At 49.7% G+C, this 12742-nt stretch overlaps 1 protein-coding gene across 4 annotated transcripts in view; it reads right to left on the bottom strand.

Moving 5' to 3' along the window:
- Positions 1 to 252: 252 nt before the first annotated feature.
- plpp3 (phospholipid phosphatase 3) overlaps positions 253 to 12742 on the bottom strand; it is a 52397-nt gene continuing 39907 nt past the window's right edge. For 2 of the 4 annotated variants that reach the window (XM_046352932.1, XM_046352931.1), the window contains exons 7-8: positions 9310 to 9402; positions 253 to 2838 (exon numbers count right to left, since the gene is read on the bottom strand). In XM_046352932.1, coding sequence (XP_046208888.1) covers positions 2710 to 2838; positions 9310 to 9402 — 222 coding nt within the window. In that variant the 3' untranslated portion in view covers positions 253 to 2709. The remainder of the gene's footprint in view (positions 2839 to 9309; positions 9403 to 12742) is intronic. The other 2 variants (XM_046352934.1, XM_046352933.1) reach the window with 1 other exon arrangement.

Below are 12742 nucleotides of genomic sequence, written 5' to 3'. Positions count from 1 at the left end.
TATGCTAATGTAAAGAAATACAGACAAATATGACTCTCAAGTTGTTGCAGTTGACATAAGCTTTTATAACATTTTGGCCACGTTTTGAATCGTGTTATGACACTTATGGACGCTCTTAAGACACGGTTACAGAGTTGTCATGAACAACACTTCAAGTGTTACTTTATTTTCATTAGACTCAGTTCAGACATGAAACTGACACTACAGACCATCGACATAAACCCATACAGTCAAAGACTAGACTTCACATAGTTGTGTTTATAACGGGATTTTTATTTAAAACCACATGTAGTAGAGCTAAGTACATTAAGCAGAAACAAAAATGTTGCTAATATTTATTTTGTACAAAATGAGACAATACAAAAATACTAATAGTGAATTTTAATACAATTGTAGGTTTGTTTTCAATGCAGATTAAAAACTTACTACCACAAATCTACAATATTTGAGTTAACTAAATTTTTTAAAATCTGTAAATCAATGCTTTTTAAGCAGCACTTGGTAGAGAACAGAGGTTGTCGTTTCATAGTGGACAATAGTTAAACATAAGAAATAATATCTTACACAGTTAATATTTGTGAACTATACATTATTTATATATTTATAAAATGAAAAGGAAAGGGTTTGCCAAAAAGATGGGACGGACTAAACGTGATTAGAAAGATGTGCAACGTTTTGAAGTGGTGATGTTGAGAAGATGTCTTAGGCCCCATCCAAAATGGCACCCTATTCCCTATCTAGTGCACTTATTTTAGCCAGAAGTGCATCCTATAGGGAATAGCATGCCATTTGAGATTTGCCCTGAGTAAGCTGAAGTGTAAAATAAAATGACTGATGGGGAGCAGTTAGTTAATGACATGACTGGACTGGCACTGAACATGTTAAAGATGCATCGTAGCAGAAAATACAAATATTAAATCCACAGTTTTCTAACGTTCTCTGGACAGGGTCTCAGTCCTCCACCTCTGGCCCTCTCTGACACACACACACACACACACACACACACACACACACACACACACACACACACACACACACACACACACACACACACACACACACACACACACACACACACACACACACACACACACACACACACACACACACACACACACACACACACATAGTGGCACACGTTCTTGGCACAGACAATGGTGTGTGAGGAGGGTTCATTCTACACACACACTACCCGGAGGGTTCATCAAAGACACACACACAAATACACAGGACACACCAACCTATACACGTCACACATACACAAAAGCAGACACACTGGCAGACACCAACACAGTGACACACAGGACACATACATACATACCGCTAACGAGTGATTGGATGGGCCAGAGCCCCTCCCTGCCAGCGGAAAGAGCCCCTATCCCATAATGTCCCAGTTTAGCTGTCAATCAACCATGTGTCCATGGTGACAGACCACACCCCCACATACGCAGCCAATCAAGCGGCAGCATGGCACAGCCACGCCCCCAGACAGGGTGACAGGTGGCTGAGAGATATTTACCTCCCCCTCCTCTTCCTCCCCCGAATCCCCCAAACTAATACCAATCAATATCCCTACTCTTTTAACATCTCTCTTTCAAGAACCCCTGCTTCATCCACCCCCCTCTTTCAGAAAGCATCATCCCAGGTTAGGTTACCCAGAGGGGCAGCTAGAAGAGCCTTGTCGAACTGAGAACTAGACTAGTCCAAACTTCTACTTGGTGGTAGGAGCTAGAGTAGTATGGGTCTGGTTCCTCTCCAGGTCTCTTCCTTCTCCAGTAGTAGTCAGTAGCTGGTGGACAAGTTAACTATTTACAGGTTTACTTTATCTGTCTACGTCATGTGTCACACTCATTCAACGGAGGGCAGAGTGCCTGCGGGTTTCCGCTCCTCCCTTGTACTTGATTGATGAATTTATTAATAAGTCACTCATTCTTAAGAAACTCCGCTCACCTGGTTGTCTAGGTCTTAATGGAAAGGAAAGACCAAAAACCAGCAGACACTAGGCCCTCCATGGAAAGAGTTTGACACCCCTGCTCTACGTGATCATCGACAAGTGTTCTAATAGCTGCTCCATCTGGTGGTGAGTAGTGATAATTGACAGTCAACTGGATTATAGTGCTGTAAGTTATTCTGCTCTATATTGTTACTCATATACTGTATGTGTCGTTTGCTAGTCCTTTTGCAGTAATATCGTTCCTATCACTAAGGAAGTTGTTATCCTATGTCAAGGCCTCAGACAGAGACGGTCTTTCTTTCCTAGCTTCATTCATTCACTCATTCATTTATTTATTTTTACACTTCTTTCCCTTTGTGTAGTTACAAAGTGTTCTGTTTCAGTGGCTCTGCACTGCTGTCTGGAACTTCTTGTCTTTTAGCTTTTGAGTCTTCATTTTGCTCTAACTTGGGCTCAAATCAGAATAGTAGTAATAACAATAGTAGTTAAAGAATCTGGATAGTGAGAGTGGTCTCTGCAGGGCAGGTCTCAAATAACAGGCTATTTCCTAAGTAGTGCACTACTTTGGACCACAGCACGTGATAAGTAGTGCACTACTTTGGACCACAGTGTGTGATAAGTAGTGCACTACATAAGGAACAGAGTGTGATATGAGACACGGCGACAGTCTCTCTGGTCGCTACATTCTACTGTCCAATGGGAGGCAAACAGTGCTGTGATAGGCTCCTCGGTCATGGGAAGGGGCGGGGCCTGTCTCACACCATGTTGTGGTGGTTGTTCCGCTCGATGATGTCTGCAGGGGGGAGGAGCTCCTTCTTGATGGGGGAGGGAGGGGGTGAGGCAGGCTTCACCCTCGGCTTGAACAGGTCAGATACATAGAACACCTAGAGAGTGATAGAGGTAGAGGGAGAGGTAGAGGGAGAGAGAGGTGGAGGGAGAGAGAGGTGGAGGGAGAGAGAGGTGGAGGGAGAGAGAGAGAGAGGTAGAGGGAGAGAGAGGTGGAGGGAGAGAGAGGTGGAGGGGAGAGAGGTGGAGGGAGAGAGAGGTGGAGGGAGAGAGAGGTGGAGGGAGAGAGAGGTGGAGGGAGAGAGAGGTGGAGGGAGAGGGAGAGGTGGAGGGAGAGAGAGGTGGAGGGAGAGAGAGGTGGAGAGAGAGGTGGAGGGAGAGAGAGGTGGAGGGAGAGAGAGAGGTGGAGGGAGAGAGAGATAGAGGGAGAGAGAGGTGGAGGGAGAGAGAGGTGGAGGGAGAGGGAGAGAGAGGTGGAGGGAGAGAGAGATGGAGGGAGAGAGAGGTGGAGGGAGAGAGGTGGAGGTGGGGAGAGAGAGGTGGAGAGGTGGAGGTGGAGGGAGAGAGGTGGAGGGAGAGAGAGGTGGAGGGAGAGAGAGAGTACCTACACATAATAAGCAGCTATAGTGAGGAATTTGACCAGAGGAAATGACTGAATATGGCTCACAGTGACCACAGCCCTACATCATCATCATCATCGTCGTCATTAGGACTAGAACACAGTGAGAGGTGGAGTGAGCTCACTGTGCCCTAGCGTGGGAGGCAGAGGTGGAGGGAGAGAGAAAGGTGGAGGAGAGAGAGAACTAGACTAGTCCCCTCTCCTCCCTGGAGAACTAGAGTCCCCTCTCCTCCCTGAGAGAGTCCCCTCTCCTCCCTGAGAACTAGGTGGAGGTGGAGAGGAGAGAACTAGGTCCCCTCTCCTCCCTGAGGAGGAGAGACTAGTCCCCTCTCCTCCCTGAGAGAGTCCCCTCTCCTCCCTGAGAACTAGACTAGTCCCCTCTCCTCCCTGAGAAAGTAGTCCCCTCTCCTCCCTGAGAACACATAATAAGCAGCTATAGTGAGGAATTTGACCAGAGGAAATGACTGAATATGGCTCACAGTGACCACAGCCCTACATCATCATCACCTGAGAATAGACTAGTCCCTGAGTCATTAGGACTGAGAACACAGTGAGCCTGAGAACTAGACTAGTTTCCCCTGAGAACTAGACTAGTCCCCCTCCTCCCTGAGAACTAGACAGCCCTCTCCTCCTGAGAACTAGACTAGTCCCCTTCCTCCCACTCCCCCTCAGGTAGTGACTAGCTCCCTGAGAACTAGTGTCCCCTCTCCTCCCCTAGCGTGGGAGGTCCCCTCTCCTCCTGAGAGGGAGAACTAGACTAGGGAGGAAGTCCCCTCTCCTCCCTGAGAGACTAGTCCCCTCTCCTCCCTGAGAACTAGAAGTCTCTTCCTGAGAGGTCACCTGCTAGACTAGTCCCCTCCTTCTCCCCTCTCCTTCTAGTCCCCTCTCCTCCCTGAGAACTAGACTCCTCCCTGAGAACTAGACTAGTCCCCTCTCCCCTGAGAACTAGACTAGTCCCCTCTCCCTGAGAACTAGACTAGTCCCCTCTCCTCCCTGAGAACTAGACTAGTCCCCTCTCCTCCCTGAGAACTAGACTAGTCCCCTCTCCTCCCTGAGAACTAGACTAGTCCCCTCTCCTCCCTGAGAACTAGACTAGTCCCCTCTCCTCCCTGAGAGACTAGTCCCCTCTCCTCCCTGAGAACTAGTCCCCTCTCCTCCCTCCCTAGTCCCCTCTCCTCCCTGAGAACTAGACTAGTCCCCTCTCCTCCCTGAGAACTAGACTAGTCCCTGAGAACCCCTCTCCTCCCTGAGAACTAGACTAGTCCCCTCTCCTCCCTGAGAACTAGACTAGTCCCCTCTCCTCCCTGAGAACTAGAGAACTGAGAACTAGACTAGTCCCCTAGACTCCTCCCTGAGAGAAGTCCCCCTCCTCCCTGAGAACTAGACTAGTCCCCTCTCCTCCCTGAGAACTAGACTAGTCCCCTCTCCTCCCTGAGAACTAGACTAGTCCCCTCTCCTCCCTGAGAACTAGACTAGTCCCCCTCTCCTCCCTGAGAACTAGACTAGTCCCCTCTCCTCCCTGAGAACTAGACTAGTCCCCTCTCCTCCCTGAGAACTAGACTAGTCCCCTCTCCTCCCTGAGAACTAGACTAGTCCTCCCTGAGAACTAGACTAGTCCCCTCTCCTCCCCCTCTCCTCCCTGAGAACTAGACTAGTCCCCTCCTCCCTGAGAACTAGACTAGTCCCCTCTCCCCTGAGAACTAGACTAGTCCCCTCTCCTCCCTGAGAACTAGACTAGTCCCCTCTCCTCCCTGAGAGACTAGTCCCCTCTCCTCCCTGAGAACTAGACTAGTGAGAACTAGACCCCTCTCCTCCCTGAGAACTAGACTAGTCCCCTCTCCTCCCTGAGAACTAGACTAGTCCCCTCTCCTCCCTGAGAACTAGACTAGTCCCCTCTCCCCCTCTCCTCCCTGAGAGAACTGAGACTAGTCCCCTCTCCTCCCTGAGAACTAGACTAGTCCCCTCTCCTCCCTGAGAACTAGACTAGTCCCCTCTCCTCCCTGAGAACTAGACTAGTCCCCTCTCCTCCCTGAGAACTAGACTAGTCCCCTCTCCTCCCTGAGAACTAGACTGAGTAGACCCCTCTCCTCCCTGAGAACTAGACTAGTCCCCTCTCCTCCCTGAGAACTAGACTAGTCCCCTCTCCTCCCTGAGAACTAGACTAGTCCCCTCTCCTCCCTGAGAGAACTAGACTAGTCCCCTCTCCTCCCTGAGAACTAGACTAGTCCCTCTCCTCCCTGAGAACTAGACTAGTCCCCTCTCCTCCCTGAGAACCCTCTCCTCCCTGAGAACTAGACTAGTCCTCCCTGAGAACTAGACTAGTCCCCCTCCTCCCTGAGAACTAGACTAGTCCCCTCTCCTCCCTGAGAACTAGACTAGTCCCCTCTCCTCCCTGAGAACTAGACTAGTCCCCTCTCCTCCCTGAGAACTAGACTAGTCCCCTCTCCTCCCTGAGAACTAGACTAGTCCCCTCTCCTCCCTGAGAACTAGACTAGTCCCTGAGAACTAGACTAGTCCCCTCCTCCCTGAGAACTAGACTAGTCCCCTCTCCTCCCTGAGAACTAGACTAGTCCCCTCTCCTCCCTGAGAACTAGACTAGTCCTAGTCCCCTCTCCTCCCTGAGAACTAGACTAGTCCCTGAGAACCCTAGTCTCCTCCCTGAGAACTAGACTAGTCCCCTCTCCTCCCTGAGAACTAGACTAGTCCCCTCTCCTCCCTGAGAACTAGACTAGTCCCCTCTCCTCCCTGAGAACTAGACTAGTCCCCTCTCCTCCCTGAGAACTAGACTAGTCCCCTCCTCCCTGAGAACTAGACTAGTCCCTCTCCTCCCTGAGAACTAGACTAGTCCCCCTCCTCCCTGAGAACTAGACTAGTCCCCTCTCCTCCCTGAGAACTAGACTAGTCCCCTCTCCTCCCTGAGAACTAGACTAGTCCCCTCTCCTCCCTGAGAACTGAGACTAGTCCCCTCTCCTCCCTGAGAGAACTAGACTAGTCCCCTCTCCTCCCTGAGAACTAGACTAGTCCTCCCTGAGAACTAGACTCCCCTCCCTGAGAACTAGACTAGTCCCCCCTCCCTGAGAACTAGACTAGTCCCCTCTCCCCTGAGAACTAGACTAGTCCCCTCTCCTCCCTGAGAACTAGACTAGTCCCCTCTCCTCCCTGAGAACCTAGTCTCCTCCCTGAGAACTAGACTAGTCCCCTCTCCTCCCTGAGAACTAGACTAGTCCCCTCTCCTCCCTGAGAACTAGACTAGTCCCCCTAGTCCCTCCTCCCTGAGAACTAGACTAGTGAGAACTAGACCCTCTCCTCCCTGAGAACTAGACTAGTCCCCTCTCCTCCCTGAGAACTAGACTAGTCCCCTCTCCTCCCTGAGAACTAGACTAGTCCCCTCTCCTCCTGAGAACTAGACTAGTCCCCTCTCCTCCCTGAGAACTAGACTAGTCCCCTCTCCTCCCTGAGAACTAGACTAGTCCCCTGAGAACTCCCCCTCTCCCTGAGAACTAGACTAGTCCCCTCTCCTCCCTGAGAACTAGACTAGTCCCCTCTCCTCCCTGAGAACTAGACTAGTCCCCTCTCCTCCCTGAGAACTAGACTAGTCCCCTCTCCTCCCTGAGAACTAGACTAGTCCCCTCTCCTCCCTGAGAACTAGACTAGTCCCCTCTCCTCCCTGAGAACTAGACTAGTCCCCTCTCCTCCCTGAGAACTAGACTAGTCCCCCCCTCCCTGAGAACTAGACTAGTCCCCTCTCCTCCCTGAGAACTAGACTAGTCCCCTCTCCTCCCTGAGAACTAGACTAGTCCTAGTCCCCTCTCCTCCCTGAGAACCTAGTCCCCTCTCCTCCCTGAGAACTAGACTAGTCCCCTCTCCTCCCTGAGAACTAGACTCCCTGAGAACTAGACTAGTCCCTGAGAACCTAGTCTCCTCCCTGAGAACTGAGACTAGTCCTCCCTGAGAACTAGACTAGTCCCCTCTCCCCTGAGAACTAGACTAGTCCCCTCTCCTCCCTGAGAACTAGACTAGTCCCTAGACTAGTCTCCTCCCTGAGAACTAGACTAGTCCCCTCTCCTCCCTGAGAACTAGACTAGTCCCCTCTCCTCCCTGAGAACTAGACTAGTCCCCCTCCTCCCTGAGAACTAGACTAGTCCCCTCTCCTCCCTGAGAACTAGACTAGTCCCCTCTCCTCCCTGAGAACTAGACTAGTCCCCTCTCCTCCCTGAGAACTAGACTGAGTAGACCCCTCTCCTCCCTGAGAACTAGACTAGTCCCCTCTCCTCCCTGAGAACTAGACTAGTCCCCTCTCCTCCCTGAGAACTAGACTAGTCCCCTCTCCTCCCTGAGAACTAGACTAGTCCCCTCTCCTCCCTGAGAACTAGACTAGTCCCCTCTCCTCCCTGAGAACTAGACTAGTCCCCTCTCCTCCCTGAGAACCTGAGAACTAGACTAGTCCCCTCTCCTCCCTGAGAACTAGACTAGTCCCCTCTCCTCCCTGAGAACTAGACTAGTCCCCTCTCCTCCCTGAGAACTAGACTAGTCCCTGAGAACTAGACTAGTCCCCTCTCCTCCCTGAGAACTAGACTAGTCCCCTCTCCTCCCTGAGAACTAGACTAGTCCCCTCTCCTCCCTGAGAACTAGACTAGTCCCCTCTCCTCCCTGAGAACTAGACTAGTCCCCTCTCCTCCCTGAGAACTAGACTAGTCCCCTCTCCTCCCTGAGAACTAGAAGTCCCCTCTCCTCCCTGAGAACTAGACTAGTCCCCTCTCCTCCCTGAGAACTAGACTAGTCCTGAGAACTAGACTAGTCTCCTCCCTGAGAACTAGACTAGTCCCCTCTCCTCCCTGAGAACTAGACTAGTCCCCTCTCCTCCTGAGAACCTAGTCCCCTCCTCCCTGAGAACTAGACTAGTCCCCTCTCCTCCCTGAGAACTAGACTAGTCCCCTCTCCTCCCCTAGACTAGTCCCCTCTCCTCCCTGAGAACTAGACTAGTCCCCCTCCTCCCTGAGAACTAGACTAGTCCCTCTCCTCCCTGAGAACTAGACTAGTCCCCTCTCCTCCCTGAGAACTAGACTAGTCCCCTCTCCTCCCTGAGAACTAGACTAGTCCCCTCTCCTCCCTGAGAACTAGACTAGTCCCCTCTCCTCCCTGAGAACTAGACTAGTCCCCTAGACTCCCCTCTCCCTGAGAACTAGACTAGTCCCCTCTCCTCCCTGAGAGAACTAGACTAGACTAGTCCCCTCTCCCCTCCCTGAGAACTAGACTAGTCCCCTCTCCTCCCTGAGAACTAGACTAGTCCCCTCTCCTCCCTGAGAACTAGACTAGTCTGAGAACTAGACTAGTCTCCTCCCTGAGAACTAGACTAGTCCCCTCTCCTCCCTGAGAACTAGACTAGTCCCCTCTCCTCCCTGAGAACTAGACTAGTCCCCTCTCCTCCCTGAGAACTAGACTAGTCCCCTCTCCCCTCCCCTGAGAACTAGACTAGTCCCCTAGTCTCCTCCCTGAGAACTAGACTAGTCCCCTAGTCCCCTCTCTCCCTGAGAACTAGACTAGTCCCCTAGACTCCCCCTCCCTGAGAACTAGACTAGTCCCCTCTCCTCCCTGAGAACTAGACTAGTCCCCTCTCCTCCCTGAGAACTAGACTAGTCCTAGACTAGTCCCCTCTCCTCCCTGAGAACTAGACTAGTCCCTGAGAACCCTCTCCTCCCTGAGAACTAGACTAGTCCCCTCTCCTCCCTGAGAGAACTGAGAACTAGTCCCCTGAGAACTAGACTAGTCCCCTCTCCTCCCTGAGAACTAGACTAGTCCCCTCTCCTCCCTGAGAACTAGACTAGTCCCCTCTCCTCCCTGAGAACTAGACTAGTCCCCTCTCCTCCCTGAGAACTAGACTAGTCCCCTCTCCTCCCTGAGAACTAGACTAGTCCCCTCTCCTCCCCACTCTTTCCACCATCCGCCTCACCCTTGGTCTCCCGAGAGGGAGGAAGAGATATGGAGGTCCTGATGACATCATCGGGCCAAACAGGAAACCGGGAAGACTGGGCAGGAAGTGGGCCTATGGAAAAGGCTCTTAGCAACGGGATATATCAGCCCTTAGCAACGGGATATTACGACTTAAGCCCTGAAGACCCCTTCTCTCCTTCACTACTCCTTCCTTCTCTTTCTCTCCATTCTTCTCTTCCTCTTTTCCCCTTCCTTCTCTCCTTCTTACTTCTTGCCTTCTCCCCCACATTCAAACAGGCTCAGCTGATGCCGACCGATATAAAGGTGAGGGGTCATATTCCAAACCGCCTGCTGTCAGAGCATGACCTTTAACAGCCTTTACTAATGACCTTTGACGGAGTCATGACATCATCATAGAGAGACCCATAATAGACTCTACCAGCTCAACAACACAGAAAGACACTTCACTAGAAAAAAAGGCCCTGTTTGTGTGTGTGTGTGTGTGTGTGTGTGTGTGTGTGTGTGTGTGTGTGTGTGTGTGTGTGTGTGTGTGTGTGTGTGTGTGTGTGTGTGTGTGTGTGTGTGTGTGTGTGTGTGTGTGTGTGTGTGTGTGTGTGTGTGTGTGTGTGTGTGTGTGTGTGGATTCGTACTTACAAATGTAAATTCATGTGGCGTGTTTGTTTGTATTTTTACAAGGACAGTGCACATTAATCAATGTTTCAGTAAAAGGGCCGGTTACAATAACAATACAGACAATCAATGAGCAGTGAGCCCATGCAGAGCAACATAGGACAAGCAAGACGTAGGATGCAGACAGAGCAACATAACACAAAAAGCAACAAGACAAAATCCATAAAAGCAACAAAGTGTTTCCACACCTCATAAGCTACAGACAACAAGACAACATGAAAAGCGGCAACACACTACTAGGGATTATGTTCACAAGTCTGATTAGCCATGTCTTCATGTGATAGGTGGTGCAGTTATGTGTGTCTGATGGCAGTGTATTCCAGACATGGGAAGCTCTCACAGAGAAAGCAGATTGACTAAAGGTGCTTTTCCTTAAGGGAACTATACAGTCACCTCTCATGGCAGACCTTGTGGATCTGCTGCCATATGTTTGGGTTTTCTGTTTAACAAAAGTACTGAGTGGAGGGGGAGCCAGGACATTTAGGATCTTGAATACAAGACATGCGTCGGTGTATTGCACAAGATTTTCCCAACTCAGGAGCTCATGCTTTCTGAGGATGTAACATTGATGATGGGTATTGGGCTTCCTATCAAACACTTTGAGAGCCTGTTTGTAGACAGACTGAATGGGTTTTAAAGTTGCACAGCAAGCTTGGGCCCAACTAGTCAAGCAGTATGTTAAGTGGCGGAGTATCATAGATTTAAAGATTTACAGTTTTTCTACCTCTGAAGTCAAACAATTTCGTATAAATCGGAAATTAGCCAGGTTGAATTTGGTGATTTGAATTACCCTTTTCACCTGCTTTTTAAAAGAGAAGTTGGAATCAAGTATGATGCCAAGGTACTTAAAATCAGATACCACCTGGAGCTTCTCCCCTGACACATAGACATCTGGCTTAGTAGCATCTGTTGCCCTCTTTGGGAGGAACATGCAGACTGTTTTTTTCACATTGAGATGCAAACACGAGTCACTGAGCCACTTTGTGACCTGGACCATTACAGTAGTGAGTTCTTGTGCAGCTTGTTGTTTGCTCTTTGCGTGCACATATATCACTGTATCATCTGTGTGTAGCAGCACTTTGAGCAGAGTGGTGAATATCATATATCTGCTCACTACAGTTACAGATGTGGGCGGCATTGCAAAACCCTTCCTCAGACGGGATGCATTCCAAAACACTGTCCTCACAAGGACCTAGTCATCCAATCAGAGCAGGCCTTGTCCTCCTGCTGACCACCTCTTACCTCTCACCCCTGGCTGGTCGTAGCATTATCACAGCAAAGAGGCTTCCGGTGTACACACACACACACACACACACACACACACACACACACACACACACACACACACACACACACACACACACACACACACACACACACACACACACACACACACACACACACACACACACACACACACACACCACCTTCCAGCCTATTGTGTGAGAAATGCAGACTCAGCAGCAGACACCAGGAGAGTAGGGGAATGTGTGCTCCTAAATATGGTCCTACTGGAAACATGCCAGCGGAACATTTAAAGGGGGCACACTGTCTCAGGGAGTCAGGGAGAAGTCTGGTGTGTATAGAGTGTGATAGATAGAGGATACAGTCATCCACACTGATGGAGGCGTGTTTTGTCCCTCTATCCCTCCTTTCGTCAGACCGCTCCATCACTGCGTACAGCCTGGCACGGGTCTGCATTTGCCTTGGTGAGATTGCAGTCATAATACTATTTTTGACGGCAGTCTGCTAGTCATGTTTAAAGTCCTCTGTCACACCATGTGAATCACAAAGACACTGAGTCAGACATTGTGGCATGGCAGGAAGGAAGTGAGCATGTCTAAAATGAACAAGCACAGCTCACTGTGTTTTATAGAATACAGCGCCTGTGGCTTTCATCAGAACCTACCACAGCTCATAGCGTGTCTGAGGCAAACCTCTTGCTCCTACAGCTTGGTGTGTGTGTTTTTCTAAAGCAAACCCCTCGCTCAGAGACCACATGAGATAGCAGTATGGGGAATTGTCAGATTATATATAGAGACCTTCAACATCACTAACAGAGAAGCCTCTATAAACTGAGTATACTAAACATTTGGAGCACCTGCTCTTTCCAGGACATAAACCAGATGTGTTCAACTCTCACCCTACGAAGTCCGGAGCCTGCTGGTTTTCTGTTCGACCTGATAATTAACCCATCTGTCTAAGCCGGGGGAGGGGGTTCTGCTAAGCTATACGGAATTGTTTTAAGAAGGTCATACCAAGGATCATTTAGCTATTTGATTAGGGATTTTATATTCTACCAACCTTATTGCTATTAGCCCATACAAACGCATTGAATAACATATTCACTACATGGAACAACAAATACCCCCCCCAAAATCTAAAGGAAGTTCATTCTGAAGTGTCTCTCCTATATCTGAGAGATAAAATAGAGATCAGGAGGACATCGACCTTAGTGCATTAATTGCGCACACCTGGTCGAAATCAGTCCCTGATTAGAGGGGAGCAATGAAGAAATGCAATGGAACTGGCTTCCAGTTGAGTTTGAAGGACATGCAGTAGACTGACCAGGCGAAACCTATGATCCCTTATTGATGTCACTTCTTAAATACACTTCAATCAGTGTAGATGAAGGGGAGGAGACAGGTTAAAGAAGGATTTTTAAGCCTTGAGACAATTGAGACATGGATTGTGTGTGACATTCCGAGGGTGAATGGGCAAGACAAAATATTTAAGTGCCTTTGAACGAGATATGGTAGTAG

Source organism: Oncorhynchus gorbuscha, linkage group LG06, assembly GCF_021184085.1.
Source record: "Oncorhynchus gorbuscha isolate QuinsamMale2020 ecotype Even-year linkage group LG06, OgorEven_v1.0, whole genome shotgun sequence".
NCBI classification, from domain to species: domain Eukaryota; kingdom Metazoa; phylum Chordata; class Actinopteri; order Salmoniformes; family Salmonidae; genus Oncorhynchus; species Oncorhynchus gorbuscha.
Note: the sequence above shows the minus strand (reverse complement) of the source record. Positions and strands in the feature narration are given on the sequence as shown.